A 17,294-nucleotide genomic window follows, 5' to 3' on the forward strand; every position below is an offset into this window, starting at 1 on the left:
CCATAGCCTATATTAATGCAACAATTAGCCTAACTGTTTCCTACTTGATTTTATCATAGGCCCTAATGCACAAAAGGTTTACCATTGATAACCTATCACATGTTCAGACTTCAGTGGCTGACAAAAATGCCCCCTCACTCATCTCACTTATAAACCCCTTAGTCTAGATAGCAAACAATAAAAGAAGAAGAAGAAGAAGAAGAAGAAGAAGAAGAAGAAGAAGAAGAAGAAGAAGCCTTTGCAGTGGATCCAAGTGGATCCCATGGAGAACAACATAAGTAAAGTCACCATGAAAAGCATAGAGTTTGGCAAACCAAAATATTATTTGTTCATGCATTGCCTATAAAACATATAAAACGTGACATGTGTCCTTATTTAGTGTAATAGCAATGCTTTATGGTCATTTCTGTATCTTGTCACCATCAACACTGTGTGAGCTTAGTTTGTGGCAAAGGAAGGATGATCACTTCAATACCTTCCTACATACTCGGTTTTAATTAGGTCAAAATATGTAAATACAAATAAAAATTATTGTAATTATTAATAATGTATTATTGTAATACTAATACGTATTATTATCATTGTTTATTTAATCCAAAACATATTATTTCAAACATGTGTTACCACATACAGACCAGAGGAGAAATGGTGGCAGCAGAGTACTTTCTGCCGTTATTGAAGACAGAGAAGAAGAAGAAGAGCGAGCGGAGCCGGAAGGACAGAGCCTAGCAGAAGGACGGAACTGTGAGCTAGCTAAGGATGCTGACCAATATCTCTAATGTGCTGCGGGCTTGTGCTCAGAGAAATGTAAGTATATTAAATTTAAACTATGGACGCTCTTAGCCAAACATAGCATTACAGTCTCCCTCTAAGACATCCAACGTTAACCCAAAACAAGACTGTCATCGCTGTTCTGACCTTGTAGGGCCGAATGATAGCTCGTTTGGCTAACTCCTTAATTTCACTGTCTATGGCTAACTCAGCTAACTAACATCTGCACACTATGCAGTGTATAACGTTATATTTGACGTAGTTGAACTCTTTTGTTCTCTATATGGGTTCAGGAGCTGTACATTATCTATTCTGATTAGTTTTCTTGCTAAACAGAATGATATACCTGAAATGTTTAATACTTGTGGTCAACTTTGATATAACGTTATGTTTCCTACTAATTAAGGTTAGTTATGTCAGTTTAGTTTTTTGATCATGCACAACAAAACAAAACATGCAAGAATTAAGTCCCCCTTCCAATACCATGGATATAGTGCTACTCGACCAGGCATGCCAAAACACGGATATGCACTTCAATATCCAATGGAAAATAAATGAAATAGCACAAGTGGTGTCAACGTAAGTCACAGCACTTTCAAGCCGGAGAGCAGAGTACACTATGCGGCGAAAACAAAATAATTTCACACTAGGACAGCAGGTTGTGTTTTAGACAACAATTAATATAATTAAAATTAATATTAATAACTTCTGGATTATTTTTTTTAAATGGGGAAAAAAGGGTTTGTTAAAAACATGCCTTTTTATTTTTTTAAAGAAAGAAAAAAAAATTGCTTTGGTATTGATACTGAAACTCAGGTGTTGTATTGAACATTTTCAAATCTTAGCAGATTTGTCTTTTATTTATTTATTTTTATATCGTGTCTCCCACCAGGGAGCTGCAGCAGTCGTGTCAGCACGCACATATGCTGACTTCACAACCGAGGCTACCTTTGAAATAAAGGTAAGCTTCAAACACCAAGTTGAATTTTGTACGAAACTGATCAATGCATATGGCAGCTTGTGCATTATTGTGGGTATTTTCTTCTCTTTAGAAATGTGACATCCACAAGCTGGACGAGGCCCCGGCTACTCAGGTGGTTATGACTCGTGAGGAGGGCCTGCAGTACTACCGCACCATGCAGACCATAAGGCGTATGGAGCTGAAAGCAGATCAGCTGTATAAGCAGAAGATCATCAGAGGATTCTGCCACTTGTATGACGGCCAGGTTGAGTGCACTATATGTTTTCCTAAACTATAGTAAAAATATAGAAAGAGTTTCACTTCAATGTTATAGTAATAAGTTTTCTGCTGTGGAAAAATATTAAATGACATAAAGTAAAGTCTGCCTTCTAATACAACCGGATATCATTCATCACTTTAAAACTCGACTGACGGCAAAACCTTTTTAAATATATCAATATAATACATTTCAAAAACAATTTCAAGCTGTTTGTTTTTTCCTTGTAGGAGGCCTGTGCAGTTGGAATCGAAGCGGGAATTAATTTGACAGACCACCTGATCACTGCGTACCGTGCCCACGGCTACACTTACACCAGAGGAGGGACTGTGAAGGAGATCATGGCTGAGCTCACCGGTGAGTCTGCAATATTTTACATTGTGACATTTTCCGTCACAAGATAATTTTGAGCTCCAATCACAGTTGATTTTGAGATGCAAATATTTCTTCTGTTTATCTTTCACCTCAGCTTTCTTACCCCTTTTTTTGTTTTTTTTTAATTTACAGGCAGAAGAGGAGGTATTGCAAAGGGCAAAGGAGGCTCTATGCACATGTACACTAAACACTTCTATGGAGGAAATGGAATTGTCGGAGCTCAGGTATATTAGTGAAGTCTATTAGCAAGCTGTTTTGAAAAGGAAATCAGTGGATTTATCATTGTTTCTTTGTATCACATGCTCTCTGAGCTGGAGTGATGATGAAATTGGAATGTACCGAATCGATTCACATGCTGTGGGTGTAAACATAAATCTACATGTCCTACAAGTATGCTGTCAGTTTGATGTACTTGTGATATGTCTTAAAAGGCATGGTGGGTCTGATATTGTGGATCTAAAGGAAGGGGACATTGGTCACAAACATGCTTATGTTTGCCTGCATATTCCATAACGGCGTGGCTTATGCTGCCGTTTTGCTGGAAATATTATGGCAAGAAACCAAGAAGAACAAGCAATTATTGATATTATCTGATTTCTCGAGCCATACGTTGTCATTGAACTCGAGGCACCACCTAGACTAATGACATTGTGTCAGTGCCAAACAGATCGTAACAACATAAGACTCCACTTCGTGAATTCGCTTCTTGTTATGTTGTTTAAACAAGTGCTTTATACATAAAGATTAATATAATGTAACCCCAGACATCTCTGAATTCTCCCCAGGTTCCCCTGGGTGCTGGTATTGCTCTGGCCTGCAAGTATCTTGGCAACAACGAGCTGTGTGTCAGTCTCTATGGTGATGGTGCTGCCAATCAGGTATAGCCCAGAAATCCCTGAGGTTTTAGTGGGTATCCACAACAAGAAAAGTGATCCGGTGATTTTCGGCGGGGCGGAGTGTAAATGAAACGGGCCATTTGTGTGAACCCCCCCCTTTTTTTTTTTTAACCCTCATAATGTTTAAAAACTTTCTTGTGGCAGAGATACACTGACCATGATTACATGATTGGCCACCACAGCTTGACCTGGGGTTGCATTTCTCCAACTTTTCGCCACAGGCCTGCTGTGTTTTTTGATTGCCCACTCTGCGTCTACCCCCACTGCAGCCTAAATGCATTACCCCCATTCAAAATGAATAAAAAGACCTGTGTTTTTGCCTGACCGTCTGACGGCCGACGGAGGCAGTTTAATTACTGGATAGAATCAATAGCAGCTTCGTTCAAAGTAGGGGACAGTGGGCTAGATTTATCAAGCCGTTTGCGTCTGTTTCCAGGCGCTAATTGGTCGCAAAGACGGACGTAACCGATGCGGGCTATTTACAAACAGGGCGCACTTGGGTAAAATCGCAGATTGTCTATTTCAATATGCGTTCGTGGGGAAATTGGGAGTTCCACCCAAAGAGGTGGGAGGATGAGCGCAAAGTGCACCTAATTATATATTCCGTGGTATTTACAAAGACTGTAAGTAAGAGCGCGCCTCTATTCTGCGGGGGAAATTCTCCGCCTCTTAAAAGCAGGTCTAAACCAGCCGCAATAGAGTTTCCTCGTAGACCTTTATGCCGCTGGTGAAATGGCAACAGTAATTTGAGCAAGACGAAGACCTAGGCGAGGCTGAAAATATTTTTAACACAAGAATCACACTTTGTCAGTGAACACAACATCATTTAGCGTTACAGATCAAGCAGCCATGCAATATTAGAGTTACTGGAAGAAATCAAAGATGAAATTGAATCTCCCACTCAGTGTTCACATCCCATTCCAGCAGTTAAACTCCTCGCTACATTACAAATATTGGCATCAGGATCATTTCAAACAGTCATAGCATCAGCAGTGGGAATATCGCAGTCTGCACTCAGCCATATCATAGCACAAGTACCGCTTTGCTACAGTGCAATTTACAGTCTAGGGGGCGGAGAAAGACGCTGATTGCCTGATGGGGGTCAGGGTTGATAAATATTACGCAAAATGTGGAAGCATAGCGTGCGCTATTACCGAACTCGCATAAACAGACGCAGCGCAAACTGCGCTAGTGTTAGTAAATTAGGCCCAGTATTTCTCCAATAATGAAGGTTTTATACTACTGTACTTTATTTACTACTGCTACTATACTTCATAAATATCTATCCATGCGGCAGTGGAGGCTGCAGCGCGGAGCCGGAAAAAAGCCAGAGATTCAACTTTTGGAGAAACACAACCCAATGTCACCCTGCGGTGGCCAATCATGTAACAGACTTGTCAGTCCGTTTTGAGGCGGTGTGAGAGTCCCGTACAGTAAACAGGAAACATCACTGCCTCTATTGATGCCACAAGAAAGTTTTATAACCCTATGAGGGTAAAAACAAAACACAAGCACTTAACTGGCCAGGAGTTTGTGGAACAGCTGACTGTTTGCCAAACAACAAAACACATTCACAGTCTCTTTTTTTTTTTCTCTCTTTCTCCATAAAATGAAGCTGCCTTCAAGTGTAGTCAGAAATGTAGAGATCTATAAACGAAAAACAATAATTGTGAAATATAAAGTCTACTTGTTAGGGCCATTTAAGTGACACTCCCAATACCGCACAGCCCTGCTTTTTCTGGTCTGAATGGGCCCTAATAGTCTGTTTCTCTACTTTTGAATCAGAGCTGCTACTGATCCTATAGACATCCTGTAACTGAGCTAACCTAGGCTGCTGTTAACTGAAATGAAATAAGACACTTCCCAAGCTGTTTACATAAACAGACTTGTATAATATTTACTTTGCTCTATACTTCTATTGTAACCTAACAAAAAGAACAGTCCTATCTTTCTGCCACGTTAAAAGAAATCCTTTGTGAACTTCACAGGGTCAGATTTTTGAATCCTACAATATGGCAGCGCTTTGGAAGCTGCCCGCCATCTTCATCTGTGAGAACAACAGGTATGGCATGGGCACGTCAGTGGAGCGAGCTGCAGCCAGCACAGACTACTACAAGAGAGGAGACTTCATTCCTGGTCTCAGGGTACTGTCCTTACTCATGTCTTTGAACCTTTTTTCCCCCCGCTGATTAAACAGACTATACAATAGAATTCATATGTTTTTTCTATATGTTTGCACAGCTTTAGCAACATATCTGTGGTGAGAACAAGTATATGCCAAATAAATGTAATATGATGCATACCTAGTATCACTCAAACCTTGATATACAGTACAGTACCCCATATACACAGTATCCCTACTCATGTATTTAGTCAACAGCAATTTTTGTTGTAATGTGAAACTTGATAAAAAGGTGTTGTGAGTGTTGTTGTCCTTTTGCTGTCCATATGATCAGTTCATTAGAAATTCCTATAATGTATTTCTTGAAAGAGGCACATGATAAATTAAATTTGGGGTATTGTTTTTTTTTTTTGCGTCCAGGTGGATGGAATGGATGTTCTGTGTGTTCGGGAAGCAACCAAGTTTGCAGCTGATCACTGCCGATCTGGGAAGGTGAGTTAAAAACACTGAATATGAAACGCAGGAAATGTGGTTGTCAGTTTCTCAGCTAAGTTATTTTTGTTCTACCTTTTTAATTAGGGTCCCATGCTCATGGAGCTTCAAACCTACCGCTATCACGGACACAGTATGAGCGATCCTGGTGTCAGGTAAAATATATCACAGCTCCTGATCTTTGTAAACTTTACTTCATTACAATTTAAATGTTTGCTGTAACTGATTGCTATACATATATTGTCTTTAAAGCACGTTTCTTAATTGAATAATAATCATTTTATTCATGTATTAATAATAATTTGACGTAAAAATGTTATCCCCACTGTGCCGCTGCCCCTTGCTTCTGCCACTGTCCCACAGTAGTCTTTATGTACCCTCCTTCCTACTGTAGTGGCCTTGCAATGCCCAGACCACAGCCTAGGGATGGGCTGAATACAGACTCTAATATTGCTATTGCCTGTAGCAAACGAATGCCTGGCTTCAGTAATACAGGATGAGAAATGTAAACAAACCACAAATCAGAGCCAAGTTACCTGAATTTTGTTCTGTTGAAACAAAAATACCAGATCCCTCCACCAGTATTAAGGGGATTATTATGGTTATTTGCAATGACCCCAAATCAATTATCTTCATATTGATAGTGGTTAGTAAAAGGAATGTAATGCTGGTAATCAAGATTTATATATATATAATACTTAAGTTGTAGCACTTGGATTTGGTGTCAGCTCTAAAAAAGAAGATTGTATTCGTGCATCCCTACAACATCCCTGCACCAATCTCTCCCCTCTCAGCTACCGCACACGTGAGGAGATCCAGGAGGTCCGCGGTAAGAGTGACCCTATCTCCATGCTGAAGGACCGCATGCTCAGCAACAACATGGCCAGCATAGAGGAGCTCAAGGTAGCAAATATTTTCAGTTTTTAAAGTGAAAAAATGCTGCTACAGAGAGTTGTCTACTGATAAATTCACATATATGTATCATCCATAGCACTTTTTTAAATATTGTTTTTAGTTTAGATTTTGAAAGCGTAATTAATCCAAGAGTCCCACCATGTGTTTTCAACAAGGTTGTCGATTTGTAAAAGAAGACAAACGCGAAGGGAAAGAAGCATATTTTATTGTGAAGATGGCTGGAGCTAATGTGTGTTTGGGGTAATGAGATTGAAAGCACAAATTACCAAACCAAAAAACCAAACATTCTGAGGTGGTCATGAATGCATCTAACCACATTAACAACATATAGGTGCAAGACATCTACATAGCATGCATCTAGAAAACCCTAGCAATAGATTGTTTTATAGTGAGTCAAGTGCACAATACCATGCCTTCAGCTGTTTGTATGCACTGGTTGGGAGTAGTGAATATACGTTTGTGACAGAATTTTGCATTTAAAAAAAATGACATTAACATGGAGTTTAGGGATATTGATTAAGCATTCACACACAACGCTGCAGTGCATTGGTCCTTGGTCTCACTGGTCCTTTGTGATCCCAGCTGAAGTCACCACAGCACAAATACTGTAGATGACAAGCTGACCTCAGGCAAACAGAGGACTCGAAGTGCAGTGCACCATTTGGAAGTGTTTTTTAGTTTAGTTCCGTTCATTAAGAAAATGGCAAAAGTACAAGATTTGTTTTTAGTAAGACACATTTGTCTTCTGTATACTGTTTTTTTTTAATCTGTTACAGGTGCCTCAGTGATCAAGACCTATTGAAAATATTCCTGAACATACTGTATATTTCAATGTATTCAAATTATATATATGATTTTATATATGTATTTTTTCTAAATGATTTTATATATGTATTTTTTTCTAAATAATTTTCTAATTATTTCTAAACTAGTATAACCTTCTGTCTTACCTGTGCGGTGTCTGTAGGAGATTGATGTGGCGGTGAGGAAGGAAATTGAAGACGCTGCTCAGTTTGCCACCACAGATCCTGAACCCCCACTGGAAGAATTGTGCAATCACATCTTTTACAACAATCCAGCCCTGGAGGTGCGCGGTACGAACCCGTGGACCAAGCTGAAGTCTGTTAGCTAAAGTATTTTCATCCCCTCTTTTCATCACGTCATCCACCCAATAATATAATACCCGCCCCCCGCCACTCACATATGCGCACACATCATACAATGTACCATAAACTGGTGCCTCGGACCCAGAGCTTGAACCATCAGCAAGTAAATTAATTTCCATGTTGTACAGTTGAACAGCAGGGACAATATTCCCAAAGATGTTCTGAATATAAAACTAACAAAGATTGACAAGATAATACCTTAATTGTTTTTATTTTACAGCGAACCTCAAGAAATTACTTAAGCTACTTTAAGGAATATAGGGTTCCCTTAACATTAGGCACTTAGAAGGTTTTGTAAATCTGGCCCCATGTGAATAAAATATTTACTAGATTCTAAATTTGCTTGATTGATGATGTTCTCGGGTTACTTTTGAGGTGTAAGAAAGCAGATGTCCATCCATCGCTGTTCATCTCATGAAGAGAATGATATATCATTCAGTTTTCAGTTTTAGTCTTTTTATTTTTTTATTTAACCTGTTACAAAGAACCATAAGAGGCAGCAGGGTAAAGTCTGTTGTTACTATCAACCTCAATATATAGACAATGTTTTTCTTTTAATATACTGTAAGAGAGGGTGAAGAATACCAATGGAAAGGTTTGAAATATTTTAATTTATCTTGCCAAACCAAATGTGCCTGGCAGGTCTCATGTTGTTTAGAGGATGGATGTGTCGTCTCATGTTTGTGTCACTCCGAGCTGAGCAGCTGATGCTGACGCTTCTAAAAGTCAGATGGTTGAAGACGGGTTCACAGTGGGTTAACTTTCATGTGTTTATTTTGCCGATACTCTGGTGCTCAGGTGCCTTCTTCGAGTTTCATGACAAAAACATAAGCCGCTCATTTTCATGTATTTTGGAAAGGTTTTATTCAATTTTTGATGTACATGTGTGTAAATATTTACACTCAAAAATGACCACAAACTGAAACCTCTATTGCGGAAACAACAGTGAATGTAAACATGATGACTTATAGTCAGAGTGCATTCATCAGCTAAACTTCATATTCCCATAAGAGTAAAGTATTGTTGATTCAGTAGCTTTGTGTGCTACTTGTATGTTTTGCTCAGAAGGTGTTTAGTGCTATTTAAACACTTCAGCAGTGGTACATTATTGGCTCAGATGTACAGGGATAAATGGCTTTTTTAAATTTCAGTCTGTTTTTTTTCTTGTCAAGTACATGAACACATTATTGTTAAAAAGGAAAATGACTAAACTAGGTAGCAAAAAAAAAACTTTCATATCAAGACTGCTAGCAGCGAGCTACCATGTTAGTTTTCAGTCATTGGTATTTCTAACCATTGTAACAAGTGCTTGTAACCCTTAAATGGGTACCAGAAGGGAAGGGCCTTTTCTCTGTAACGTGAAAAGTATTTAGTCAAATAAGAAGACAGACTACAATTTTAATTGTCAATACCTGTCTTAAAACAACCCACACAGTGTGAGTATTTGTTGTAATAAACTGTTACATTGAGGGTGACAGATGATGCAGGGAAGCGCTCCATGGAAACATTGTTTTTATGTGTGTGCCACTGTAATAAAAAGACTAAGATACTGTATTTGTGTACTCATCTTTGTCTGTATGTATGTTGTTGGGTTAATTGTCCCAAACTGTGAGCTTGTACTTCAGTGAACCATAGTCATATTACTTTTTTATAGCAAAGTAATTATTGGTTTATAAATGCAAAAGGGCATGTCTTCCAAATGAATACCTTTTCATTTTGTAGGACTATACCAGTAGAGGTAGCACTGGCTCTTTTTTGATCGTCTAAATATTTGCTTTTAGGGAGAGTATTTAGTCCCATGTCAAGGGAATTTGATAAATAGTAAAGTCACCAGTCAAGGCATTTCTTGTAGAGACATTAGCGAAGCAAATCAAGTTGTTTGCTTGTGGGGTGAAAAGTTTAATCTGATAACACTGCAAATAAATGTGCAAATTGATTCCGACAAAGAACCAGATGAACCTGACGAAAAGGAAATTTGTAAATTGTAAACTTTTCTATCACATTTTCATTATTAAAAAATAAGCTTTATTCAGGAAAATCCATGAATGGTCTGTAACTTCAATAAGGTGTTACTTTTAATGCTTATGACTTTGCTTTTATGTAACTTTACAACATAGGTGTCTTGGTCAGTGTGGAGGCATGTTATTCTGGATGATGTGCTGTGGAGGGGTGCAGAGTGAAGAAGAGATAACTTATTTGGGGGTGGAAACAATTTTATGATTTCAAAGATGCTTCCAAATGTTCAACTCCTACAGTGCTTAGCAACCCAGGCTGAACGTCAAGAATTTCAAAGTAAATCAGGTCGGCCTGATGGAGACACACATGTAGCTAAGAAAGAAAGGGTATGTTGAATTATGGCAAGGCAGCGGTATTTCTATTTTATTGAGGAAACTGGGTTAAAGAGGAAATAATGTGGTGAGTGGAGTGGGCGTCAGGAGCTAATTATCTCCAGAAGATGGCAGTAATGCAACAATAAAGATGCCAGCTGGCGCAAAAATCTAAATGAAGAAGAAGAAGCGGAGGAGGAAGAAGAAGAGGAAGAGGAGGAGGAGGAGGACGAAGGCTGGCTCCTGAAATCCTGCCTAAAGGCTGAAACACATTGCCGTTGCCAGGCAGTGCATGGTTGGGTGCTCTCAAAAGGGACAATACAATGGAGTTTCTCTTGCACACCAATATGAAGAAGGAGCTTCTCGGTGCGCTCTGCACCGCTCTCCTCTTCCTCTTTACAACAGCTGCAGAGGAAGGCGCTAATGTAAAAAGCACCCAGTGTCACAACTACGCGGGAGGAAACGTCTATCCTGGAGAGGCTTTCCGCGTGCCTGTGTCTGACCATTCCCTGCACCTCAGCAAAGCCAAGAGTGAGTTTCTCTCCTGAGTTCATCCAGAGGTGGCAAGTTAGTATTTTGCATACTGAACGTGCGCAGTGATATTGTTTTTTTCTTACTGACAAACGCAGCAGCTGCTGCAGCTTCAGCATGGTGATCCCCTACTGTCTACGGGTGATCCTGCTGTCAGGACAATAGAAACAAACTGACAGTGGCCGCCTGCAGCTTGTGCTCACAATACGCTGTCTTAAAGTTTAAGTTTCAGACAGTTGACAGTTTAAGATGTTTGTGTCAATAACACATGAGGCCGAACTTTTAATCAGATGTTGGGGGGACGGGGAGGCGGGGGGGGGGGGTTGTAGGACACGTCATTGCATGAAATTCATTTGATTGCGTGTTCCTCCCTCCACCCCTTAGACACATGACTCCTTATAATAACAGCAGGGGCTAGACAAAATAACAGAAACACTTAGAAACTATCAGAGGCATGGCCATAAAACTCACGTGGGCATGTATGAGTAATATGTAGTCTTGTAAGCAAATGTAATTATACTTATGGCCCCTGTTTGTCTCTGTATGCCATGTGTCGTCATCACTTTTGAGACTAATACTATACTCCATGCCACAGTCCCCGACAGTGTTTGTGCACCAGCACACATGTGGGCTCTGCTCCACTTGTGAGAAAAATACTGATGGCATATTACTGACGGTATATTATGTCAGGTGTGCATCAACAGGGGTCATAAAGATTTAAATATTTATCACAACCAAATTGCTTGTTGCCATCGCCATAGACTGGTATATAGAATAGAGAAAAAATATTACAAAAAGAAAAATAATACAAACATTTCAAAGAGCACATGTAGGCATAATAAAAACAAACAGCAAAGTAGTATATTATAGTAAATAGAATTAGTAATTCAAGTGCATACAGAATATGGGATATTAAATGCTGAGCAATATGGGACATCAATCCATGTATTTTTCTTCCTACATAAGTTTCGAAGCCCGCGCCACACTGGGAAGGAACAGCCGTCATTAACGGTGAATTCAAGGAGGTGAAGCTGTCCGACTACAAAGGCAAATATCTTGTCTTTTTCTTCTATCCGCTGGACTTGTGAGTAACATTTGAGACACGCATTACATAATCGCTACATTTGTGTTGCTGCACAACAGAGTCTATTCTTATGTAAATGTGTTTTTTACTTTGCAGCACATTTGTCTGCCCCACTGAGATCATTGCATTCAGCGATCGTGTGCATGAGTTTCAAGCCATCAATACAGAATTGGTCGCTTGTTCTGTCGACTCCCAGTTTACCCACCTGGCCTGGTAAGATCGCTGTCCCCATTTCACCCACAAGATGCTCTCAGACTTGAATGGCCTAGTTAAGACAAAACCTAACAGACATCCAATAATAGACACTTTAGTAGACTGACTGAAGTGTTATATGGGGAGTGGGTGTTTTTTGTATTATGTTTTACCCACATTGACAGTTTGTTATTTTGTGCTCTAGATCTCTACTTAAATTTTCCTTTTGCAACATATTTTCTGAAGAGTGTGAATCATTTTGCTAACCGTACACTCAGAGCATTGTGTTTACCTCACACTTCTTGTTATTTACAGGATCAATACGCCCAGGAAGCAGGGTGGACTTGGACAAATGAAAATTCCTCTGTTGTCTGACCTCACTCACCAGATTTCAAAAGACTACGGAGTCTACCTGGAGGACCAGGGACACACACTAAGGTAAACTTTCACATTTACATTAATGGCCATTATCAAACGTTATCAAAGTTTTATAGGCAATCAACACTATTATGCAACTATGAGGTGCTTTAGGAGTAAACAAAAGACGTGGAGCAGTAAAATGCATACAAATTGCATTTGATGCTTCTACAATGTGGAATAATGTGCTTTATACTGTTTAAAATTCATAACTAGCTGGTTATTTTAACAACTATGTAGAAGTTTAACAGTAAGTCATGCTTGAATCTCACTTGTCTGTCCGTGTCTCTCTCAGAGGACTCTTCATCATTGATGACAAAGGCATCCTGAGGCAGATCACCATGAACGATCTTCCGGTGGGAAGATCTGTGGATGAGACTCTGCGGCTTGTGCAGGCCTTCCAGTACACTGACAAACACGGAGAAGGTACGAAGAGTTAATTTATACTGCAGTACCTGAAAACTAATAAGTGAGAGTAGATATAGATTCTTTGAGCTGTTTTTCTTGTACTGACTGGAATTATGTCTCTTTTTTTTCTCTACAGTGTGTCCAGCAGGATGGAAGCCAGGCAGTGACACAGTGAGTATCACTGGGGCAACGACTGATTTGGATCCTTGGTCACTTGTTCTATGATATATATGTATTTGCTAATCAGTCCGTCTGCGTCCAGCTAGTGCAATAACACATATTGTGCCTGTTTTGCAATAAGAAAAGCATTTCACAAATAAGTTAAGGAGTTCATTAGTAAATACAGGATACAGGACAGAATAGAGAATACACCCAAGCAGACTACTTTGTTGTCAAAGATCTGCATAAGTCACAGCCTGGTTTACAGCATTTTCTGGTATATTTCTATCGTCTAGTGTATTGCTTATTATCATAAATACTTATTGTGCACTAATTTGATAAATTCTCTCCCGCAGATCATTCCGGACCCTTCAGGCAAGCTGAAGTATTTTGATAAACTCAACTGATCTGTTGTCCCAGTCTGTGACATCCTGCACTTACTGAAAATCCAAATAAAATGTGTTTTCATAAAATGGAATGGAAATTGATTTATTTGAAACAGGGACAATGCACAAATAAACATTAAACTTGTTAAACAAGAGAATATGTCTTGGGCCAGGTTATAGCAACAATTGCTAATTTCCACCTGTAGTCCCTGGGCAGGTATGACAAATTTAAAAAATACAATTTACAATTTTAAATAGAAATATCACAAAACTATATATAAATGACATGATGTGCATAGTAATTAAGAACAAACAATTTAGTAAAAACAGGGGCGCCATCAGCCCACTCACTCTCTCTTTCTCCCCCCTCCCAGCACAGACACTGAAAGAGTTCAGCAGCAGCTTAGGCACATTAGAGTACATGCAACTCATGATATTATACATGATATTCATTCATACAAGGATACACACATACAGACACCCCCACATAAATACAGTATCTTATTGATGTGAGCAAACTTGTTTACTCAACAACCAACTCTTTGTTAGGCATTCGAAGGTGTGAGAATTTGTCGATTAAAATATGTTCCGTGGGAAGGGCATTCCACTGCCTCATGGCAACACATGAGAAGGAGGAACTCCCAAATTGGGTTTACGTTGTGTCTGGCTGCTCTTTGATTCATCTGACTGAGTGACCACACACAATGGCAGTTTTAGCTCCGTTCACACTGGGAATCTGGGAATGAACAGCTGTATTGATGTGAATTCACCCAGTGGCCGCCAGATGTACTCGCAACTGATTACAAAGAGTCATCAGATCCATTAGCATACTTGCTGTACCAGTTATGGTGTATGTTTTGTATTTGCTAGAATGTAAATGTGCGGTAAACACAGCAGCCTTCACACATCTTGCCTTGGAAAGTATCCCCAGGCACAGTTAGTTAAGACAACTTCCCTTAAGCTCAAAGGATTAAATAAGTACATTGGTAATGGTCTTCGAGCAAAACTGCAAATTCTGGGTAAACGACATACTTCACATCACCTTAAGAGAAACTGAGTTGGTCAACAACAGCACATTACTGCTTTGTCCTAAATCATAAAGAAACAGGAGAATTAAATTGTAGTGTGAAATGAATATCAAATATCAAAGAACATGCCCATGCTGAGTTTTTGCATGTGGGTGTAGCTGACTAATGGCTGAGATAGCTTGGGGGAAAATAGCATTGTGTGATATTTTGCAAAGTTAAAGAACTGGACGTTAAGTACAGGTGCACTACATTTTAGAATAGTGCAAATAAGAATGACCTAACATTTTAGAAGAACATGACAGGCCTTGTAACTGAAATGTCATGTTTGTGATATGGTTTTTGGTTTGTTTGTAGTAGCAGAAACATTGCTCTTAAGCAAGTCAACCAAACACAATTGCATCAAGCCTGATACACCAAACGCTGAAGGGCCAGTATGTCTATGACTGTCACCAGAGAATATCATCTTGTGGGAAGCTAGCAAATTTTTGTCTTTCCAAAAGTCACTGTGTGAGGCCGTCTGGAGTATCAATAGCAAGTCTTAAAACATTTGACTTAAAGATGCTTTCCGGGTTAATCATCACACAAAAGATGTCGCCACATCAAAACATTGTTTCTAAGCGACCATGTAAAGAATTAATCTGTCACCTGCTCATACCTGGCTGTTAATAACCTCAAATGTCCCAACTCATTTTCCTTTTTATTGGTGGTACAACCTATTAACAATATATAAATGGGACCATGGATAGATCAATACAAAATTGTTTTTCTGATCTCAGCAAAGCACATCATTGTTTGACTGTGTCTGAACGGAAGCAAGTGTGACTTACAGAAGAACAATTCTATTGGTAAATGTATAGATTTGACACTGGATTTGTACACATGGGTTATTCATTACTCGGCTCTAGAGACATTATGTGCACTGGTCTTGTTTTTTTCCAGGTCTGGTTAATGTTTAACTTTTAATCAACATTCAAAAGAAGTACAGTGATCAACACAAAGATAAGGAGTCATCAGGAAAAAAGGAAATAGGATGCAAAGGACTGTTTGACCATATACGGATTAAAGAAACAGGTTTACCTCCTCCAGGCCAGGGATATATAAAAGGGGAGTCACTGAAGCTGCTGTATCACTCATGTGACACAGCCAATGTATTCTGTGTTTCTAAATTCTTTGCCGGGGGATGAACTCCTGAGGAGCGAATGACGAAACAAATTTTGCTTTTATTCACATTCAGAGGATTAGTAAGGAAAGGGAAAAAGGGGAAAAAGAGAAAATGGCCAGTTTTATATTACGGAAAGCTGAACCCAACGATGTGTCCGATATCTTGCGACTCATAAAGGTAAGCCTAATATTTTAACAACTAATAGGGCATTTGGTCCATTTGATCGCAAATGCATTATATCTGTTTAGTTCTTGTTAAAAGCATAATTTATTCGCTTTCTTCTTTATTTCTTTTTGCCTTTTAGGAACTTGCTAAATTTGAGGAGATGGAAGATAAGGTCATGCTGACCGAGAAAGGTGCTTTAACCCACTTGATGTTAAACTATAAGCGTACATTTTGTACAAATATTTACCAGGATTTTCAAAAAATGTTGTCAATCTTCATACATTCTTATAAAGTCAATGTCCCACTTGTAGATCTACTTAATGACGGATTTGGAGATCATCCATTCTACCACTGTTTAGTTGCTGAAGTCCCAAAAGAGCAGAGCTCAGAAGGTAAAAACATGTCTTTACAATTTAAGAGTTTTATTCCTTAAAAGAAATAGTTCAACCCTTAAAATGTAACCCCTAACTTGTGGTGTTTTCTTCAAGGGTACACTGTGATTGGCTTTGCCATGTACTACTTCACATATGACCCTTGGATTGGGAAGTTGCTCTACTTGGAAGACTTCTATGTCATGCAGGGGTTTCGTGGTAAGATTGTGCTGTTATATGATGGTGGTAAAGGTTAATAAGTTACAGAGAAAGTCCTAAGGAACCTTTTCACACACACTCTCATGAACTAACTGTTAATTGTACTATTTCATCTTTCACCAGGTTTGGGCATCGGTTCACAAATTCTGAAGGTTCTGAGTGAGGTACGGTACCCAATGTACAGTTAAAGATTCTTTGGTGACAGATATACAACTTATTTCATCTGTATTCAATACTTTCCGCTTTATACACAGTATGTCTTTGTGTTTTCTTCCCCATATAGACGGCAGTAAAGACTCGCTGTAGCAGCATGCACTTCATTGTAGCAGAAAACAACACAAAGTCTATTGAGTTCTACAAGCGAAGAGGAGCATCTGATCTGTCATCTGAAGAGGGCTGGCGTCTTTTTGAGATTGAAAAGGAGGATCTGCTGAAAATGACTGCCAAATAGAGTCTACTGTTTATTGAGTGCTGTTGGTGATAGCAATACTCATGTTTTGTTTGATTTGGCACAGTCTTAATAAATACAAAAAACTGTTATCTTTGATAATAAATTGGTTCTGCTTATTTGAGTTAATCTGAAATTTAGAAAGACCTGCTGATTAGTGAAAAAAACACTGAGGTTTGGGAATAACTATGCCAACTACTAAGGCCTGTAATGGTGAAATTCTCTAAAGATTTGAGAAAGGTCACAAATAATAAACATGATTTTGTGTATTAGCATTTCTTTTTTCCCAATGTATCAATCATCTCAAGACACTTCCTTTTCATGTTGAGACTCTTTGTTGGGCCCTGCAGGTTGGGAACACTGAACACACATATATATATATATATATATATATATATATATTGTACTGCTATTACAATAAA

General features: G+C 38.9%; 3 protein-coding genes across 3 annotated transcripts; all 3 read left to right on the plus strand.

Moving 5' to 3' along the window:
* Positions 1 to 665: 665 nt before the first annotated feature.
* pdha1a (pyruvate dehydrogenase E1 subunit alpha 1a) lies at positions 666 to 9,529 on the plus strand. The gene is made up of 11 exons (XM_039778663.1): positions 666 to 807; positions 1,664 to 1,732; positions 1,824 to 1,997; positions 2,240 to 2,366; positions 2,517 to 2,608; positions 3,170 to 3,262; positions 5,269 to 5,424; positions 5,823 to 5,894; positions 5,982 to 6,049; positions 6,689 to 6,797; positions 7,777 to 9,529. The coding sequence occupies exons 1-11, from the start codon at positions 760 to 762 to the stop codon at positions 7,939 to 7,941; spliced, it is 1,173 nt and encodes a 390-aa protein (XP_039634597.1). The 5' UTR covers positions 666 to 759; the 3' UTR covers positions 7,942 to 9,529.
* Positions 9,530 to 10,490: 961 nt separating this feature from the next.
* Positions 10,491 to 13,571, plus strand: prdx4 (peroxiredoxin 4). The gene is made up of 7 exons (XM_039778664.1): positions 10,491 to 10,833; positions 11,800 to 11,917; positions 12,014 to 12,130; positions 12,425 to 12,547; positions 12,822 to 12,952; positions 13,071 to 13,105; positions 13,450 to 13,571. Exons 1-7 carry the CDS (start codon positions 10,626 to 10,628, stop codon positions 13,498 to 13,500), a joined length of 783 nt encoding a protein of 260 aa, XP_039634598.1. The 5' UTR covers positions 10,491 to 10,625; the 3' UTR covers positions 13,501 to 13,571.
* A 2,048-nt stretch (positions 13,572 to 15,619) lies between these two features.
* LOC120575707 (diamine acetyltransferase 1-like) lies at positions 15,620 to 16,990 on the plus strand. The gene is made up of 6 exons (XM_039826536.1): positions 15,620 to 15,846; positions 15,974 to 16,025; positions 16,146 to 16,226; positions 16,323 to 16,424; positions 16,548 to 16,588; positions 16,708 to 16,990. Exons 1-6 carry the CDS (start codon positions 15,781 to 15,783, stop codon positions 16,873 to 16,875), a joined length of 510 nt encoding a protein of 169 aa, XP_039682470.1. The 5' UTR covers positions 15,620 to 15,780; the 3' UTR covers positions 16,876 to 16,990.
* Positions 16,991 to 17,294: the final 304 nt, after the last annotated feature.

The sequence above is a fragment of the Perca fluviatilis genome, chromosome 16, assembly GCF_010015445.1.
Source record: "Perca fluviatilis chromosome 16, GENO_Pfluv_1.0, whole genome shotgun sequence".
NCBI classification, from domain to species: domain Eukaryota; kingdom Metazoa; phylum Chordata; class Actinopteri; order Perciformes; family Percidae; genus Perca; species Perca fluviatilis.